Source organism: Leuresthes tenuis, unplaced genomic scaffold (genome assembly GCF_036924035.1).
Source record: "Leuresthes tenuis unplaced genomic scaffold, fLeuTen1.0.hap1 SCAF_17, whole genome shotgun sequence".
Lineage (NCBI taxonomy): Eukaryota > Metazoa > Chordata > Actinopteri > Atheriniformes > Atherinopsidae > Leuresthes > Leuresthes tenuis.
This window is the reverse complement of record NW_027325371.1, coordinates 14,673,510-14,693,663: the sequence shown is the minus strand read 5'-3', so window position 1 is coordinate 14,693,663 and position 20,154 is coordinate 14,673,510. Positions and strand designations below refer to the sequence as shown.

Here is a 20,154-nt window from a genome sequence, read left to right as displayed (position 1 = left end):
AAACAGCCTGAAATAATAACTCAGATTAATGGTTTCAAACTTTGTGGACGTACATGTGCAGGGACTTCTGAGCTTTGGCAGCTTCATCCTTTGAGCTGTAGCGCACCACAGCGTTTCCCTGTGTCAGGTTGAGGTGGAATGTGATGAGAGGGCCGTGCTGCATGCACAGCGTACGCAGAGTCGAACCATCAATCTGCAAAAACAGGCCAACATAATGAGTTAGACTGTGCCTGCAAAGCACAGACGCAACTAATTCTCTGTAAATCCTGGAGGATGGAGGGCAGAGATAAGAAACAGCTGAGTGGAAACTGTACCTGCGGAGTGAGGTTCCTCAGAACCAGCCAACTGCTGGTCCTGGTGGAGCTGTCTGTACTCCAAGTGGTACCTGCTATGAACGAGAAGGACGGGAGTCAAAAGCAGAAGTCTGTTGAGAGGGAAGTTCACACTTCCTATGTTCATCTGACACAAAAGTCAGTTACTTTAGCTGAAAGGGTGGAGCTGATTTTTATCATGAAAGAAGAAAAAAGCACTCAGTCACTTGACAAGTTCAACCACAGGATCTTAAGGCACGTTAATCCCGCCTCTACTGTGGATTCACAGCCGGTATGTGGTTGTAAGAATCATCAAAGTGCCTGCTGCTTCTCAGTTATGCTCTCACTGTATTTCACAAAGTGAGAGACACACCACGCCTCACCTGCAGAATACAACCTTTAGCCACGCCTCACCTGCAGAATACAACCTTTAGACACGCCTCACCTGCAGAATACCACCTTTAGACATGGGTCACCTGCAGAATACCACCTTTAGACACGCCTCACCTGCAGAATACCACCTTTAGACACGCCTCACCTGCAGAATACCACCTTTAGACACGCCTCACCTGCAGAATACCACCTTTAGACACGCCTCACCTGCAGAATACAACCTTTAGACACGCCTCACCTGCAGAATACAACCTTTAGACACGCCTCACCTGCAGAATACAACCTTTAGACACGCCTCACCTGCAGAATACAACCTTTAGACACGCCTCACCTGCAGAATACAACCTTTAGACACGCCTCACCTGCAGAATACAACCTTTAGACATGCCTCACCTGCAGAATACAACCTTTAGACACGCCTCACCTGCAGAATACAACCTTTAGCCACCCCTCACCTGCAGAATACCACCTTTAGACACGCCTCACCTGCAGAATACCACCTTTAGACACGCCTCACCTGCAGAATACCACCTTTAGACACGCCTCACCTGCAGAATACAACCTTTAGACACGCCTCACCTGCAGAATACAACCTTTAGCCACCCCTCACCTGCAGAATACCACCTTTAGACACGCCTCACCTGCAGAATACAACCTTTAGACACGCCTCACCTGCAGAATACAACCTTTAGACACGCCTCACCTGCAGAATACCACCTTTAGACACGCCTCACCTGCAGAATACAACCTTTAGACACGCCTCACCTGCAGAATACAACCTTTAGACACGCCTCACCTGCAGAATACAACCTTTAGACACGCCTCACCTGCAGAATACCACCTTTAGACACGCCTCACCTGCAGAATACAACCTTTAGCCACGCCTCACCTGCAGAATACAACCTTTAGACACGCCTCACCTGCAGAATACAACCTTTAGACACGCCTCACCTGCAGAATACAACCTTTAGACATGCCTCACCTGCAGAATACAACCTTTAGACACGCCTCACCTGCAGAATACAACCTTTAGACACGCCTCACCTGCAGAATACAACCTTTAGACACGCCTCACCTGCAGAATACCACCTTTAGACACGCCTCACCTGCAGAATACAACCTTTAGCCACGCCTCACCTGCAGAATACAACCTTTAGACACGCCTCACCTGCAGAATACCACCTTTAGACACGCCTCACCTGCAGAATACAACCTTTAGACACGCCTCACCTGCAGAATACAACCTTTAGCCACCCCTCACCTGCAGAATACCACCTTTAGACACGCCTCACCTGCAGAATACAACCTTTAGACACGCCTCACCTGCAGAATACAACCTTTAGACACGCCTCACCTGCAGAATACCACCTTTAGACACGCCTCACCTGCAGAATACAACCTTTAGACACGCCTCACCTGCAGAATACAACCTTTAGACACGCCTCACCTGCAGAATACAACCTTTAGACACGCCTCACCTGCAGAATACCACCTTTAGACACGCCTCACCTGCAGAATACAACCTTTAGCCACGCCTCACCTGCAGAATACAACCTTTAGACACGCCTCACCTGCAGAATACCACCTTTAGACACGCCTCACCTGCAGAATACAATCTTTAGCCACGCCTCACCTGCAGAATACAACCTTTAGACACGCCTCACCTGCAGAATACCACCTTTAGACACGCCTCACCTGCAGAATACAACCTTTAGACACGCCTCACCTGCAGAATACAACCTTTAGCCACGCCTCACCTGCAGAATACAACCTTTAGACACGCCTCACCTGCAGAATACAACCTTTAGACACGCCTCACCTGCAGAATACAACCTTTAGACACGCCTCACCTGCAGAATACAACCTATAGACACGCCTCACCTGCAGAATACCACCTTTAGCCACGCCTCACCTGCAGAATACCACCTTTAGACACGGCTCACCTGCAGAATACAACCTTTAGACACGCCTCACTTGCAGAATACAACCTTTAGACACGCCTCACTTGCAGAATACAACCTTTAGCCACGCCTCACAACAGAGTCAGACTTGCCTTGAGCCTGATGTCTTCCAAATTAGCTCAGAAGTAATTTGCCTCCATGCCTTTGATGAACAATAATTAGCAAAAATCCCTAATGGAATTAACATTAACAACAGTTGTTGAAGGAAATAAAAAAGGTGCTTTTCAGCTGGGAATGAACCAAAATGAAAACCTGCTGCTTTTGCTGGATTCGTCTCCACACAGCTTTAAATCTTTGACTCATGATGGAACTTATATAGACTTTTTGTATCAACACGGTTACATCTGCTTATATTACAGTGTCAACATTTAATAATAAGAATAATAAGAATCATCAATAGGAACATTTTATGCCTCTGGCAGAGGCAGATTAAATAATATGGTTGTATATGTTAGAAAATTCATCCCATCAGCTGCTGATAGGATGAATTTTTGCAGATGGAAGGAAAGTCTTGAAAATTATTTAGTAAAAACGCGTCACAGTAACACTACCTGTGGTGTAAGAGCTGCTCCAGCCCTGGGCCAGGCCCAGAGAGTTTCCTCCCCAGGTGGAGGAAGGCTTTGTGTTGGTGAGCCCAGGCGGGGGGCGGGAGGGAGCCGTGTTGCTGCTCCGTGGGCCCTGGGGGACCTTCCACAGCTCGTGGGACAAAGAGGCCTGGCTGTGAGAGATGGGGCCAGGAGACCAGGTAGATTTCATCTCTGACAGTTTACCTGGATGGAGAACGGGGAAAGGCACGGTTGGTCTGCAGAACCAGATAGGTGAATGATAGCTGCTCCTGCAGGAGGGAGGCCTGCAGAAAGTTCCTTTAAAAAGTCTCCAAAGAGACTAACATATTTCATAGATTATTCAAATCTCCCCCCAAAAATCTAGTTATGTCAAGTTCTAATAATAAGATATTAAGATATGTCATAAACATGCTCACAAGCATCCTAATCTATCCTCATTTCCTGCGTTTCATTATTTTTCGACAGATTCCACCCCACCACACAATGTGAGAGCAAACATGAGGTATGTTTGAGAAACAGACAACAACAAAGAAGGCAACTGCTTCACTGGACCAGACGAGTAAGACTCGTGCAAACTAGGGAAAACAATCGACACCCTCTTCTGTTCCACACTTTCCAGGCAACATTCAAGGGCAAAAAGACTCACGGGTAACGCTGCTGGGGGAATATGCACTGCATGAGATACAAATCTAACAGGAGAGCTCAAATGAAGGTCATGTTCAGTCAGGGGCAGAAACTTGAATGATGCAGGAGAAATGGGATTTTCCTGTGAATGGTTGGGGCTCTGGTGATTCAGCCATTGCACTGTGTGGGGGAGGGGGGGGATTATGGACAAACCATGTACCTGCATCGTCCATCTCCGGGGACGAAAGACTGAACGAGCTAGTGTAGGCACTGACCGGCCAATCAGTGGACGGAGGCAGAGCCTCATTCTGAGATGAAGTGGGAGAGGAGCCTAAGCCGATGCCAGCAACACAAACAAAAAAAAGACAAACAAACAAGAACAAATAAGGAAAAAGTAGAGAGAAGATGGAGTAAAGAAAAAAAACAAACAAAAACAGACACACACACACACAACAAATGATGATAGTAAAATTATTCAGCGGAGTATAAACTGGCAAAGTGAAAATGAATAGCGCCACAGTAAAAAGTAGGAAAATGAAGAACAAAATAATAAGAAGCAGGCTTGTGATAGCAACAGATGCACATTCTGTTTTAGTACACTTGGAATACATTGAGAGGCAGTGTGTTCGATTGAATATCTCCCCCAAACCACGGGAGAAATATTGCTTTTCACACTATGTGATGTGTATGCAGGATGATTTACAAAAGTGTCTCACGTGGCTTTCACAAAAGGAGGCTACATAACATGCTTTTACCCATATAGAATATGTTTCTTTGATCTTACCACCACTCCTGTCACGCAGCAGGTAGCGGTTGACATCTTGGATGTTGGTGTTGATGGTGGGCCCGCTGGGGACGCTGCCCGGAGTCATGTTGGGGTCATTCTCAGGGTCGATGTTCTGGAGGCCCTTCCACGGTACTCCAGGACAAAACTCTGCAATTCAAAAGCAAAAAACAATATCAACAGCTTGTCAGTAGGACATTAATAATACATTGATGAAGCAAGAAAAACGCTTAATAAGCTGTCATGTTTGTTGAGGAATTGCTTATAGACTTGTATCTATTTACTGGTTGCTACAGAGCTTTAAACAGAGGGAGGGAAGAAGAAGCTGCAACCGAATGGCTGCCAACTGACAAGATGGCTAACAGTGTGAAACAACAAGATTAACAAAGAGAAGATAAGTGGGTGTTTATAACCTGGTGGCCAGTTGATATTGGTCCCGTTGGCCATCTTGTCACTGCTGCTCTTGCCCTGTCCCCAGCTGTCCGGAGGGACCAGGGGGCTGGTAGGAGACTCTGAGCTGGATATCAGGTTGTAGGGGCTGTAGGAGTCGTCCAGCTGAGGAGGCTTCCCGGGAGGACCCAGGTTGGCGCCTAGGATATGCAAAAAGAAACAAGGAGGTTAAAAGGTTAGTATTTGTGAGACTTGGAAATGGTTTGAATTGTCTTCACACATACTAAAAAATACATGATGCTCTAAAATTTTAAACTTGCTTTTTAGTGCCAATTCTCAAATCACCAGTGTAACATGTGATGGCTGCAATTTAAATGAAAAGAGGTTCAGGTCAGCAGCTACCAAGATCTGGGTCTGTGCCAGATGGACTGATGGGGCTGATCTGAACAGAACTCTTTCCTGTGTTATATCATTGTGCCTGTATAGTACAACTTCCTGCTCCAAATGCAAGTCTGCACTTTGCAGGATGACCCCACAGCGGCTTTAAGGAAAATCATACAATCACGATAAGTGCACTACTTTAACTACTTTTAATGAATCCTTTCTCACCATGCTTTCCATGGTTGGACTCCAGAGGAGAGGAGTTTCCAGAGAGACTTTCGATGGAGTTGGGGTGTGTCCACTGTGACAGACGCGACTGGGGCTGGGGTGGTTCCTTCATTGACAGACTTCCAACATCCATGCAGTTTACATTCATGTTTGGATTCAGTCCAGCTGAAGACAGAAAGATGTTACCGAGGTTGAAACTCAAAGCCATGTCTTTTTTTACCTACTGAATAAAGATTGTGTCACTCACAGAGAGCATACGGGCTGTAGGTATTGGGTGATGACTGCGGCTCTTTGGTCTGCAGGTCTGGGAGGCCTTGAGTCTGGGGATGACCTGGAAATGAATCCAGGGTGGATTTGGCTCCACCGGGATGGAGGCCCGAGTGGGAAGGGGGCTGCTGCTGTTGCTGCTGTTTCATCAGCAGAGCCTGGGCCAGCTGACGCTGGTGCTGCTGGATCTGCTGCTGCATGTTATTGATTGTACGTGCAACCTGGAACATTGCAATGGATACATATTTAAGATCCAAAATGTACAGTTGTAACAGCCAATATTAACACTGGTAAAACAGTTTTCTTTAAACTTCATCATTCATAGAAGCCAATATCATAGTAAATATTATACATTTCTGTGATCAGGCGGAAGAGAAAACGGCATTAGGAAAGAAACTTACTTGTTGCTCTTGTTGTCGAATGGGGCCAGAAACATTGCGCTGTGCCTGCAACATCTGCTGTTGAATTTGTAAACGCTGGTATGCCTGTGCATGAGACATGCGCACGATTAAAATGTCAACAAATGGGTCAGAAACACCCGTTAGAACTTAACAGTATGCAAAATAATCAAATCAGCGTGCGATCAAGTGGCATAATAGACATGTATTAGAATGGCATAAAAATGCTGTTGATAAAGCTGGGGCCTTTTGGGGAAAATACTCAAAGAACTGTGGGAATGATATCTGACGTAACTAATAAAGCTGAAGCAGATGAGGCTTATGGGGACTCACCAGTTGCAGCTGGTAAAGTTGATTCAGAAGGGTCATATGTTGAGGGTTTATTGGTGAGGTTAAAAGTGCAGGATTCAGACCAATATTTTTTGCTGCAAACTGTAAGAGCTGTGCTTGAACCTGTGGGTTTTAAATACATTCAAACATTGGTTAGCTTCTTGTTGCAGATGCGAGCACGCGTTGGAACTGATGCATGAAAATTCTTCTCATGCTGCTTTTAAAGACTAATCTCAACATAGAGTATGCATCATTGCAAATATTAAAATGCTTTACCAACTAATCTCTTTATAAATCAGTAAACAGGCAACAGGCGAGCATGAGTATACCTGAGGGGAGAGAAACTGAGGCACTTGAGCACGTAGACTAGGCTGAGAAGAGCTGAGAGGTGGCACTGGCGGCTGAGGAGGCGGCTGCGGCTGCTGCATGGCCCGGGCTTGTGCTGCTCCACCACCGCTAAACATTCCACTCTGCATCTGCAGGACGGAGGAGGAGTCAAGAGAAGTCAAGAGAAGTCAGTCATTTCCTTAGAATCTACTTCAACCATGTGAACTTGACATTTTTAAATCCTTTAAACCATTTGTGTTTACATGAATGTCAAAAATGTTCTCCTTCAAGTTGTGACAGATTCATTCAGATTGTGGACGTAAAGTAATGTACGACAATGTCCAAAAATTCTGACTTCGCTGCAACTAAAGTTTACAAGTTTTTTCAGTTGCTACTCAGTAAGTGCATGCTCCAAAATAACAAAGCAGGTAATCCTTGTATTTTCTCTTCAGGAAATAGTGTTATTCTGCAGATTCTGCAGGGCTATTTTATTCACATCACATCTAATGTAGACTCATGAATCAAGGAGTTACTTTTTCCATGAAGGGCAGGCGGGGATCTGCTGAGGGATCTTTGGAAAGAAGCGGAGGTCGAGAGCAGCTCACGGGCTTGTTGATGAGTCCATTGTTGTAGTCGTGGCCGCCCATCCCCATCCCACGCTTGTCCAGCTCTGTCTTCTTCTCCAGCAGGGCACTCATGGCCTGATCCAAGTTCATGTTGTTGCTCTTCAAAGCCTCCTCTGCTGGATCCTTCTGCAAATTAACCAGAAACTATCTGTAAAGCAGCCATAAGTCAACACCAAACTGTCGATGATGAAACATGTGCCGCTGAAAGCTTGTCACAACTAATTGATAAGAATGGTGGCTAGCCTGAAGTCTATTTGGGTCGAGCTGTGCCTTACAAGACCAATCACAATTAGGATTATTTTCATTTAAATTACACATCCAAGTCCCTGATTAATTTCTAAAATGCAAGTTAACTGTGAAAAATGCCCTTTATGGTTTACAAGAAGCCAGCGTCATGGTTTGTTGTGTCAGAAACCAATATATATTCTAAATTAAATTAATAATGAATGAATGTATACACACACTAAATAAATAAATACTACATTTTTCACATTTTGGAGAAGGTATTAGTAGCAATTATTGTCAATTTAACTCACAGGGAAGCCCATGTCTGTCAGCTGTTTGATGAGCCGATTCATGATCCAGGCATCTTCCTGCTTCCCAGGGATCTTCACCTGAGAGAGATGATTGGTACAAAAGGTTAGCATGCTAACATGAAAATATTTCACTATAAAACAGCAATATCAATTAAGGGGATGAAAAGGACCCTTCATTGCATATTTAGCTGCCTCACACCTTCTGCGGGCCTTTTTTGGATGCATTTCCCCACGAGTTACAGGAAGAGTTGCTCTCCTGGGAGGCAGTGCTGTTCCACATGTCTCCTTCCTCTGCGTCCCACTGACCACCCGACAGGCTGAGCTCTTCGCCTCCACCCCCCCATCCGTCTTGCATAGGTTTCGGGGCTGAAAAACGCACAGCAGAAAATGCAAACCAAGCTGCAATGATGTATGAAGCTGTTGCCTTATGAGAAAAAATATTGGTGTGTTTACATTTACTTTTTCATAAGAATGAGTTACTAATAGCTCACAAATACAGAAAAATACACCAAAAGATATCACAAATCCATATCTCAAATGTGTTTAGCTGGATAGTTTTCGAACCATAGCTTTAAGACTAGTAGTACTTGTCACCAACAATATTTAGTGCAGATTTGAAAGCACAGAACTGGAAGAATAGGTTTGGTCATTCACAAATATATACTATTCTAAAGCCTTGGAAAAATAGAAGAACAAGGATTTAGCCCGATACAAAAGCTGGAAACTGGATATATAAAGCAGAAAAACAACATGAACATGTATTACAGATGATCAGTAATCCATCTGGTCTTTCTAAAAATGAATAATAAAAATGAAAACTAAAAAAATGCAGCCACTAGGGGTCAGTGTGGATCTAGGAATGGAATTTAACAATATTTCCTTGTGCCATTATGCTGTCCTTGAGTTGACTCATCGGGAGAGAAATACTGAACTTTCAGCAGTGCAGTACCAGTGCAGAATCATTATTCCTCAACAGCATTCACAATCAAACAAAACTACAGGTACAGGATTAAACTATCTACCAGGTTTGCAAGATGCAGGTGCCATTGTTGGGTTGCCCCTGCCATAGTTGTCCGGGTTACCATCCGCCCATCCTCCAGAGCTCCCGCTAGGTTTGCCCCAGGCAGACGTGCCATTATCCAGGCTGACTGGAGACTGTGCAGGTTCTCCCCAAGAGCTGTCTGATTTCGTGTGGGTGCTGGGTATCTCTCCCCAACCTGGAGGACACACAAGGACAGCGGCCCTCAATATAAAACTTTCCAAGCAGAGAAACCTGGTAATATACATACATATCCTGCATTTTGATTTATTTCATTCAATGCTCAACAGGATTTTACGCTCATTCAGGGATGAGATCATGAAATTTTAGAAATTTTAGATGAACACATGTAAAAGTTGCTTTTTGGTGACAATCTGACAAATTGCCTCCTCCAAGTCACCGCTCTCTCATTTTACATTTCAAAATGCTTTGTGAGTTTGATGCAAGTGTTCAAAGTCTAAGACAGTAAGCCTCCCTTCAAATAAAGTTAGGAAGAAAGACACTTCTCTTGCTCCACTTTTTTTTCTTAGTTTTGCTCAATTCCCGGATTCCAATATAAAAATAAATATATACATTTTCTGTCTCTTAGTTTCTGCCTGTTTCACAACTGTCAGATTTCCCCCAAAAAATAATTATTCTGAGTGTTTTAATCACAAACACAATCACAAACATTTAATTTGTCATTTTGGATAAATGTTTAACAGATGAACCACCCACTGGAGAGACCTGAATTTATTAGCCATACATTGCCATTTATACCTAAGTGACAATGAATTAGGTGTTTATTAAATACTGTGTACATGTTCTTTTAAAATTGTGTTCTCCTTTTTGTTTCTTATTGGTTTATATTAAGTAAACCTTACATTTGAGTGTCTGGTGAATGCTGCCACAGCATTTACCCTTCTGTTTTGGAGTGTGTAATGCCAGCCATGCAGGGTGGCAGAATCCTGGGCTTGGCTGACCAGGATTGTTGATAGAGGGAGGAGGTGCCCATTTAAGATTTGGCGCATTCCACTCCTCTTTGGCAAGAGAGACAGAGTGCGGTCTCTACGTCTGCAGCACTGCCAGACTCAGCTTAGCTCTCCCACCAGGGAAAGGTCAAGTCCTAAAGGCTGCTCCAAAATTATAGTTAGCGTTCAACCTTCTGGTATGACTGGCCTGAAAGCTACACTCAGCTAAACAAGAAATAGTGGGACAAACAAAGTTAATTTGTGAGAAACACTGAGTAGGTGTTCTTCTTTGTTTGTAACCCACTTCATGGTCAGCAGCTACCAAGGTCAGTTATCAGGTTTTATCCAATCCAACATGGACACAGCATGCAGGGTTAAATGAGGGACAGCAGGGGGCGTCTGCCCTCTCTTGCTGCCTGGGGGCTTGCTCCACCTCCTCCCTTCAACTACTGACAGATGGTGGGTTCCATATAATCGCACACTTCCGATCCATCTCAAACTGTTTGTGGTGAATCAGTATTTTCACGAGGCACTTTGTAAACAACATTCTTGCGCTTCCTTTAGGTCCCCATGTCAGGTTGCCTAGGTTACCCACGCAGTCGTGTCCGGTGTTGTGAGGAGCCACTTGGAGGGACTGAGCTGGCACTGCCTATCTGATTTAGATAGTTGATTAGATGTAAATCCAAAGACAGTAAACTAGGTCAAGATTTGACCTTTAAGTGGATCAACAGCTTGGAGCCTAATAGCGCACTTCACTAACTACCTAACCAGCTTTCATGTATGGCACCTTTACTTTGAACAGTGAAAAGAGAAACTTGGAGCAACAAGGAATCACCTTTTACATCTGAAAATTACATTAATCTATATACTACAGGGTTATTAACCGCATCAACTTTGCATTTGTGGTACTTACTACATGATTTAAAATCTGATTATATTGCCTTACCTTGAGCTATCAGGGGACCCCTGTTGTGAGATGGTCCAGAATGGTGTTGCACTGTAGGATCCATGGGACCACTGGTGGGGCCTGGGTTTTGGGGGTTTTGGGTGTTTTGGGTGTTTTGGCTATGGTTCTGTAAAGGTGCAGGTGGCCCGTGATAAGGGTGATTGTGAGTGTGAGGATGGTTGTTGCTGGAACCTGGGGGGTTATTGCCTCCTGTGGTTACTTTAGCTTGGGACATTCCTGGATTGTTCCTATCCCATAAATTGACTGCCTTATTGTAGGTAACAGGGTCACCCCAAGCGGATGTCCCATCATCTATCTCCATCTTGCGTCGGATTGAAGGGGGAGAGGGCTCTTCCCAGCCAGTAGGCTCAGATGAGGGCTCCTGCTTACTACCAACCCGGCTTGCACCCTGCTTCACTGAGCCTGAGCTACCCCAGGAACCCATGGCCCCTCCTCCACTATTACTACTAGGCCCATCCTGAGGCTTGCCACCCCAACCTTGAGCTGGGCCACTGGGACGCTGGGGTACAGACTCACCCCAGCCCCCACTTCCTCCAGCTGCAGATATTCCAGGTCCTGAAGCAGACATTCCCCATCCTCGTTGGTTTTCCCAGTCGGGGTTAGAGGGACTCTTCTTGCTATCTTCAGGTTCTCCCCAGTCCCCTGCATTATTGCTCGCTCCACTGTTGCCCCAGGTGTGGGATTTTTTCGGTTGTTCTCCCCAGCCCTGGGATGCTGACTTGCTGTGAGAATCATCCCACCCAGTTGATTTCTCCTCTCCCCAGGACTGACCACCATTCTTGGGTATGTTGGTGTTGGGGCCTCCTGGTGGAGGGTTCCCCCAGCCACTTGGGCCAACAGGGTGCTTAATGTTGTTGGGTTGCTCTCCCCAACCAGAGCTGGACTGGTTGGTAGCAGCTGTGCTTCCACCCCAACTAGAAGCTCCCTGAGATGCAGGCACATCGTTTTTGCTGCCGTGGTCAGTTCGCTGAGTGGGGCCCGTATTAGTGTTTGAGGGCCCCTGCACATCGCTTGAAGTGGTTGGGCCAGAGCCCCATGATTCAGTGCCTACATCATTCTTGCATTTAGTATCGTCCATGTGCCAGGTGGTGTGCTGGCGAACAGGGGTCTGTCCCCAGCCAGTGTTGCACAGCACCCTGGGGTCCAGATCCTGAGCAGGCAGTAGAGGAACTGGATTATCTCTAGGTGAATGGCCTCTATGCTGGGGATGCCCTTCTATGCTGTCACTGCTTCCTTCACTTGCAGCAGCTGTGCTTACAGCTCTGCTCCATGGACTAACCTGTGCATCCTGGGGAGGAGAGCTGGGTGTATCCCAGCCTCCCTTGACTTCTTCGGTGTGCTGCTTCCCCCAGTCTCCACTAGACTTCTCACCCCAGCCTCCCGAGTTCCCTGCTCCACCTCCTGCATGGCCCCAGGCAGAATCCCAGCCAGATCCCTCCTTTGATGAAGTTGGCTTTGAGTTGCCACTGCCACCCCATACAGAATTACCATCTTCTCCATTGACTTGTGAACCTCCTGCTTGTGGCTGTCCCATAGAACCCACACCTACAGGTGCACTACCCCAGCCAGGCAAGTTTCGGATTGGGCTGGGAGGTTCCTGCTTATTAGTGTGATTTGGTCCATCAGTTTTAAGGTTATGAGGTTCTGAACTGAAAGACACATTTGTGGACGGGGTGGGGTGGGGCTCTGATGCATCAGAAGTCATTATGGTACCCCAAGCACTGCCAATTCCAGATGGCTTGCTGTTAGTGTTGGCTCCAGAACAGGAACTGGTCTGGGCTGTTGGGGGGCCAGGCGGATTACAGAGGTTGGGTGTAGGTTGAGGAGGTGAAATGGTGTTGGCTCCACCTGAGCTGCCTCCCCCAGTGCCACCCCCATCGTGTCCCAACATGGGCCAGGCAGAGGGGTTGGCATTAGGGTTTAGGTTCAAGTTAAAGGTTGAGGAGGATGATGAAGAGGAACCCCAGCCTCTGCTACCTCCTCCTCCCACTAGGCTGTCACCTTTCCCTTCACTCCCCACGGAGGACTGAGGGGGACAATGGGAGGGTCCAGGCCCAGAGCCCCAACTGCGGTTGGTGGCAACCTGGCTAGAGAGGATGCTAGTTCCAGTATGATTGGCAGGGCTAGACCCACTGTTGGCTTTGCTGCTAAGGTGGTTGGCAGCGAAGTGGCCTGTCTGACTATTGGCTCCTGTGGCCATACTCACTGTACTACAACTACTGCTAGTACTACTGCTGCTGCTGGTCAGGTGACCAGGGTCAATGTCCAATGGGCATCCTCCTGGAGGGGCCTGGCTCTGGCTGAGGGTAATAGAAGGCCAAGCCTCTGTGTCTTTCTGGTCAATGATCAGTTGATCCCAGCCACTGAGACTGGTGGTAGATGCAGCAGTTGTGGCACTTCTGTTGACTGGCAGGTGTCCCCAGAGGGAATTTTCATACTGGGCTCCCTGGCCACTCTGTAGGGGCAGTTCTGTAAAGGAAGACAGAAAAATAATGAAAAACAGCAGAGGATGAGCAAGAGGATGATTCAGAGAGGCAAAAGTTACATACGTCATTACACCCACGTAAGCTTAGTAAGGTTGAAATATCATAGCAACATGTTAGGTGTCTACTTGTGCAAACATAAGACTGCATTGGGCGCTTTATTAGGGAAAATAAACACATCTATATTGAAAATTAAATCACAAAGAGGAAAGTTACCAATACATTATTCGTGTGGGCTTTAACTAAAAAATATATAAAACATTTTGACACTATGATGAATAATATACATTTAATAGGTGACATATCGTTTTCAAACATACATTTTTAAATATGCCATGTAAAGAAAAGACTGATTTGCTCAATGATTTAAAAAAAAAATAAAAAAATTACAAGATAGCCACAGTGTAACGATAATAACTGTTTTATTATTTGAGAACTCAAAAAGACACTGCCTGGCCGAGAAAAAAAGTGAAAAAGCCACACTCAATATTTCGTTGGAGCACCTTTAGCTTTGGTTATGGAACATATTTGCTGTGGAATCGTTTTAATGAGCTTAGGCAATGTTTCCATCCAGAATTGCATTAATTTACACATAACAATCCTGAACCTAGACTTGACCAGCTGAAGCAACCAGAGTGAATTTGCTTAGTTAATACCAGGTGGGGACAGGTAAAGAATCTGTGAAAAAGTCATGGAGTGAGCAACAGAGGACTTGTTCCATCAGTTCAATTGTTTTTTTTTTTTGTTGTTTTTTGTTTTTTAGGTAGTCCAAAATGTTTAAATGTTGCTGAATCTCAGTATCAAAAAATAGCTAAATAGCTCTGCAAAGCATTTAATTTATTCATTAAAAAAAATGGGCCTCTAGAGATCCTGCTTCTGCTTGATAAGTTTGAAAAAACATGAAAAATATGACAAACCTTCCATTTTATTATTAAAAAAAACAAATAGTTAGAAATTAACCACATCAATATAGAATCACAAACAATTTCTTCAAGCAAATTTATTTAAGTAAGGATGTTTACTTAATATGAAGTACACAAACTTTATAGCCTTGCAACAGACCAGGGAAGCCCATCTAGTCTCATCAGCCGCCATCTACCCGTACAATTGCTCTGACAACCCATACTAAAGCTCAGTGTTTATCATGGAGCCACAGAGAAAAAAGTCATTCCAACAGCAGACCACTTCACTAATGAGACTAGCGCCACCTCACTGCCAAATTTCTGCTGTCCCTCATGCTGCAACTGCTGCTGTTTACATGCGCCGTCACGTGCATAAATAGTTTGTATACAAATACACTGAGTATGTCACAACTACATGAGGGAAGTGACAGCATTTGTGTGCCACCCCGTTTTCAACTCACTTCATTGCCACTACATGAGAGGGAAAGAGGACACAGAGAGAGAGCAGGGGGTGAAAAAAACCAAAAAAAACCGAGGCACTGTGTTTCTGACACACAGCGCTGTCGTTCTGTAGTGTCTCTCTGCTAAGAAGTGCAGGACCGCCATTTTCTCAGTGCTGAATAAGAGCCAAAAAGCCTCTGATCTACTGCCTGTATCTCCACGACTGCGGCTTCGATAGCGCAGCCCTCGCTCACAACAATAACACAGTATGTGAGAACTCAACGCTGCATGCTCACAATACACTGTTGCTGCAGCCTAAATGTCGGAAAGTACTCATCTACGGCGCATGTAAATAAAAGCTGCCAAAACAATGCGGTAGAACAGGCGAGGGAGACAAACGCAGAGACAGAAGAAAGGAGAGATGTACAACAGCGTAATGAAATACCTGTGGAGAGGTGCCTCCCAACCATCCTGTAAAGAGCTAGGTTTTGTGCAACGCAGCGACCATCCTTGTCTCAATATGTCTGCTCTGCTCGCCAAGCTTCTGAGGCTCATTTCTGAAATGCTGCCAAGAAGTTGCACAGCTCTTGCGCGGCATGAACAACCCCACACCACACTACACCACACCACCCCACCACTCCACACCTCCCTTCCTTCCTCACCGCTCTCGCTCGGTCCCTCCCACCAACATTGCTTTGGCTGGGTCTCTCCTCTTCTATCTATTGCCTCCCTCTGGCTTTATTTATATCACGCTCTATTCCTGTCCTGACGGGGGATATTCTTCCTCTTTGGAAAGGCAGTGAAACATGTTCTGGCTGCAGAAGGGGGTGAGAGTGTTTGAGAGAAACGGGGGAGACTGGAGACTTTCCTTAGGCACTCACAAAGCATGAGGTTCTGCTCCTCTAGCTTCGAACTCTTCTAACCCCGACACCTATCACACACACCCTCACAACCTTCCAAAAAGCGTCACAAGATATACGTCTACTAGCCAAAAACACAGAGATCACACACCAAGCTTTAGAGAGGAAAATCCCCCTTTACAGGGATACGTTGTGGACACAGGGCAAGGGCACAAAATGAGCGAGCTTGTTTGGATATGCTCCCGTTTACATGATTATGGACAGGTGATTCGATTACAAACATGGGACAAGAGCTACGGAAAAGGCAGAGCTTTCAGACAGATGTGAAAAATATCCATGATAGAGGGGGATAGAGAAGACAGGAAGAACATGGAGCTTAGTGAGACAAAGAGAGCAGAGCCCCCTTTGGATCAAGGCGGCTATTGTTTACAAATGATTCCAGCGCCCTCGCAACAAAACAATAAGTCAATGTTTAGTGGAGAACAGAGTCCCTTTCTCGCTGAGGTTCAGTCTCCTGTTCCTCTCCACTGTGAGGACTTAACGCACGTTTAGGTCACAGCCACAGGCGCTTGGTGTGTTAACAGACACACACGGAGCTGACCCTAAACCAACTGTTTCCATTCATCTACACCTTGAAAACAAAAGGTAAACCACAAACATCCTACTCAGATCAGCAGGTGTACCTTCCATGATCTTCTTTCACCTCACTAGTCATAACACGCAGACATACACCAAAAGTATTTGGATCATAACAGTGTATGAATTTTGTTTTATTAGAAAACAAGATGTCAGATATTTGGCTTTTGGATGAATTGGCTCATTTGAGCAGATGAAGCTTGAACTTTTCTCTTAGATCACGTCATTTGGTCTTGCCATTTTGCTACATTTGTGCAATACATCAGACACAAGTTTGTTATTCAGAACTTTTTTCCAGCACTTTTGGACAGTGTTGCACAGTCGCCAGGGCAAAAATCAGGCTTTTTCAGCCAACAATCTGATTAATTCACTTAATCAAAGGCTTTGTTTTCCTACGAAGAAAAAAAAACATTCTGAAATAGTATTTGAGCAAGTTTTTTTTTGTCCAAATAATGTTTGTGGTCCACTGTATGCGGATAAGTTCATGTGGTGAGAAAGGTAATGGTTGTAGAACAAAGGAGGCATCCAGAGTAACAGAGATGGAGGAGATAGAAAATGAAGGACAGAGATGAATGTTGGGAAAATAGAAAGAGGAAATGATCTAGAAGGACTGTGTGGGCCTCAGCTGTACTGATCCTGGCTTAATGAAGTCCCCGAGGGGCAGAGATGCTGGATGGTACCGAGCTGACAATGCACGCTGCCAGCTAGATGAACAAGCTCTCCGACAGAAACACACACACACACACACACACACACACACACACACACACGCCTCCCAGGAATGTACTACCTCTTTGTTTAATGACCGCAAACTTCACCTTCTGTTTTTGATCCGATACGCTGCAAAGCGCCAACACAAAAGCACAGAAGTGAAAACAAAACAGCTGAAACCGACTTGATCAATTCCCATCACTGTGAAACCCACTTACCGACTCATTAACTGTGCCACCGACATGTGTGAATGAGTAGAAAGTTTCATCATGAACAAGGTCGGCAGCTACAAAAATCCAACATAATGCAGGGTTGCTTCTCCAGTAGTTAGAAGTGGTACGCATCTAAGGAAAAAAACCTTTTAGTCACCACAGCAGGTCTGTACGTAAATCTATGTGCTCACTCTGGCTGTGAGTGAGGCAGGGAAACGCAGCACAACAACAACAACAACGACCTGCATTTGCTGACACCAAAAGAAATCAACATTAGAGCTGTTGCACAGCCATGCACACTTAAACAGTCAGTAGTTTATTACATCTACCGTGGACCAAAGAGGCAAATATAGTTTGCTTATCCTGGAATGAGTAACGGCGGCGTAAAAGCAGGGATTTGACCAAAACACATATGCAAGAAAACGTTTTATATGGCTGGTTTCTTTGCAGCTGATCTGGCATTAATAGAGCATGATGTCAACATTATTCTAAGAGCAAGGAAGGAAAAGGAAAAAAAAATAAAGTTTTCCTTAAAGTACTAAACTAAGACAGCCATCTTTGCCTGTCAGTATTCTCCTCTTCCTCTGCAGGATAATCCAGGTCAAGGCCTGTCTTCAGAATGCCAGTCTTAAAATAGCTCGCTCGTTCATACCTCCACTACATGAAAGGGCTTTGGGATCTGGATTGTTAGCCATGCAAAAAAAAAAAAAAAAAAAAAAAGCAACACTGTCATAGGGCTGCAATAATGGAAAGACTGACATGCATTTAGTATGTGCGGCCCGACTAATCCCGACAGCCCAAGGGCCAACAAGAATGTGTGAGCTGTGCTTTTGGTCTAGCGGAGGTGGAGGAGGAGAACGTGTGCGTCACAGAGTGCTGCAGAGGCAGTCAGAGGAGCGAAGACGCCGAGCACGCCAGACAAGATAGAAGCATTAAAAAAAAAAAGAAGAAGAAGCGAGAAGAGAGCGAGAGTTGAACACTTGTGGTTAACAGCGAGCTGATGTTTAATCACATCACAAGACATCCCGGCCCTCTTTGAGGGGATTCCCAAGGCTCTTTTATAGCATCATCAGCAGACTTAAAGAGCAAATCAAGACTAGCGTGCATGTGCTCTCTCTCCTCCACCAGACAAGCAAACAGCATTTTATCAGCTTGGTTCTTTCACTTGACAAGGCCCATTAACACTGGGATGTCTTTTTGTTGTTTTGTTTTGTCTACGACTTCCTACTGGTATATAAAACCTTGATAATTATCTTATGGGCTATAAACTAAGGTGTTGTACAAATGCAATGGCTTTTCAACACTATCACCAACACAATAACACAAGTTAATGATCAAATTAGTTCTACAACAGTCCCACTAAACAAGTCAAAGAGAGGTCGGGACTTACAAGTTCTTACAAGCAACTGTATGCTTAATAAAAGACTTCCCTATGTCTTCAAAAAAAAAAACAAAAGAGGAGAGGCTTTCTCTACAGCAAGGTTAATAACTCCTTATTGATATGAAATCTGAACTCCGAACACATCAGCAGTCCACTGTTTACATGCCTTTCCAGCAGAGTAATGCTGTGGCTGCTGCCAAGTTGAGTGGAGACACATTAAGTTGAGACTGCAGGGGAAGGAAATGTTTGTGTATACTTGCATGCACATATATACATAAGGACACATTTATCAGGCCAGCTTTTCAAGGGGGACCACATGTGACCGTGTAATGAGGTGAGGCGGATGGAGAGAAGAGGAAAATGAAAGGCAATGAATGCAACAAGTGTGTTTCCATTGTTGGCTATCAATGGCGTGAAAGCTGAGAGGGGTAAAATCCTTCTCTCAGCTGACCGGGCTGTGCAGAGGTGGGATTACCTGTGGTGCCGTGTGTGCAGAAGAATAATATTGCACATTTTAAAGACTAGCAACTGGCAGAGAAGGGTCTGGAAGGTCCCCCCCTGCGTGACCGTCCAAATACAATCCGCCAGTTCAAAGACGCACAGAAAAGCAAAAGCAGAGCCAGGCCGGTTTGCCAGAGAGGGGTGGAGAGAAGCAGGAGCTTTTACCGTAAGCCATGAGTCACTTCAGCCCACAGACCTGGACCTCTGCCACGCTTGCTCTCGTCTTCCTTCTTTCCTTCTCTCTCTCAGTCTTTCTATCTACAGTATGCCAGGTCAGTCCCACTCAGGCAGCGAGCCAACTAGCTGTATTGCTCCTCCTCCAAAAACAGGAAATACTGAGGCTCAGAGCAGAGTAGGAGGGTGATGATGAGAAGGAGGAGGCGGAGAAAGAGATGAGGACAGGATAAACATCTCATTACTATGGAGATAAATCTGCACTCTAACAGCATTAGAGGAGTTGGGTGATGCTAAGACACTTAGTTATGGTTGGGAAGGCCGTGCCAGTCAGACAGCGCAAAGTGCCAAATGCCCTAAAACACCCTTTTTGTCAATCGGCAAAGAATACTTTATTGGGAAATACAGTAATTGACCATTACCACAGAGAAACGCATAAAACAGCAGGAAGGAAAACACACACACACACACACACACATTCCAAAGATAGCCATCTGTGTTTACTCTATATCCCCTACCCTTGTGTTCCTCAATCCTCTTTTCTAATTCCCAGCCAGGCTGAGTGAAAACAAACAACAGTCAGCTGTACCTATGATGCAAGTACTTTTACCAGTACATCACACGAGGAGATGTGGGTATGATCTTTCAAAAATGGTAGCAAAACACAAATGTCACAAGAGCTTATACTGTGGAATATGATATTTACTCTTCTATGGTACCAAAAGTACGCTTTCTGGGGACATAAAAAAATTAGGCTCCAACACAGACTCCAAAA

General features: G+C 45.1%; 1 protein-coding gene across 6 annotated transcripts in view; it reads right to left on the bottom strand.

Moving 5' to 3' along the window:
• tnrc6c1 (trinucleotide repeat containing adaptor 6C1) overlaps positions 1-20,154 on the bottom strand; it is a 43,882-nt gene that overhangs the window by 5,442 nt on the left and 18,286 nt on the right. For 4 of the 6 annotated variants that reach the window (XR_011908078.1, XM_072369754.1, XM_072369757.1 and 1 more), the window contains 15 exons: positions 11,058-13,547; positions 9,145-9,339; positions 8,322-8,488; positions 8,123-8,200; positions 7,494-7,712; positions 6,963-7,109; positions 6,637-6,756; positions 6,307-6,390; positions 5,886-6,126; positions 5,639-5,803; positions 5,053-5,229; positions 4,640-4,789; positions 3,217-3,435; positions 315-388; positions 54-193 (listed from right to left, as the gene is read on the bottom strand). Coding sequence is in view for 5 of the 6 variants with exons in the window: in XM_072369754.1 (XP_072225855.1) it covers positions 54-193; positions 315-388; positions 3,217-3,435; positions 4,640-4,789; positions 5,053-5,229; positions 5,639-5,803; positions 5,886-6,126; positions 6,307-6,390; positions 6,637-6,756; positions 6,963-7,109; positions 7,494-7,712; positions 8,123-8,200; positions 8,322-8,488; positions 9,145-9,339; positions 11,058-13,547 (4,666 nt within the window). In the remaining variant the exon portion in view is untranslated. Of the gene's footprint in view, positions 1-53; positions 194-314; positions 389-3,216; positions 3,436-4,639; positions 4,790-5,052; positions 5,230-5,638; positions 5,804-5,885; positions 6,127-6,306; positions 6,391-6,636; positions 6,757-6,962; positions 7,110-7,493; positions 7,713-8,122; positions 8,201-8,321; positions 8,489-9,144; positions 9,340-11,057; positions 13,548-15,349; positions 15,472-20,154 lie in introns of those variants that run through there. The other 2 variants (XM_072369758.1, XM_072369756.1) reach the window with 2 other exon arrangements.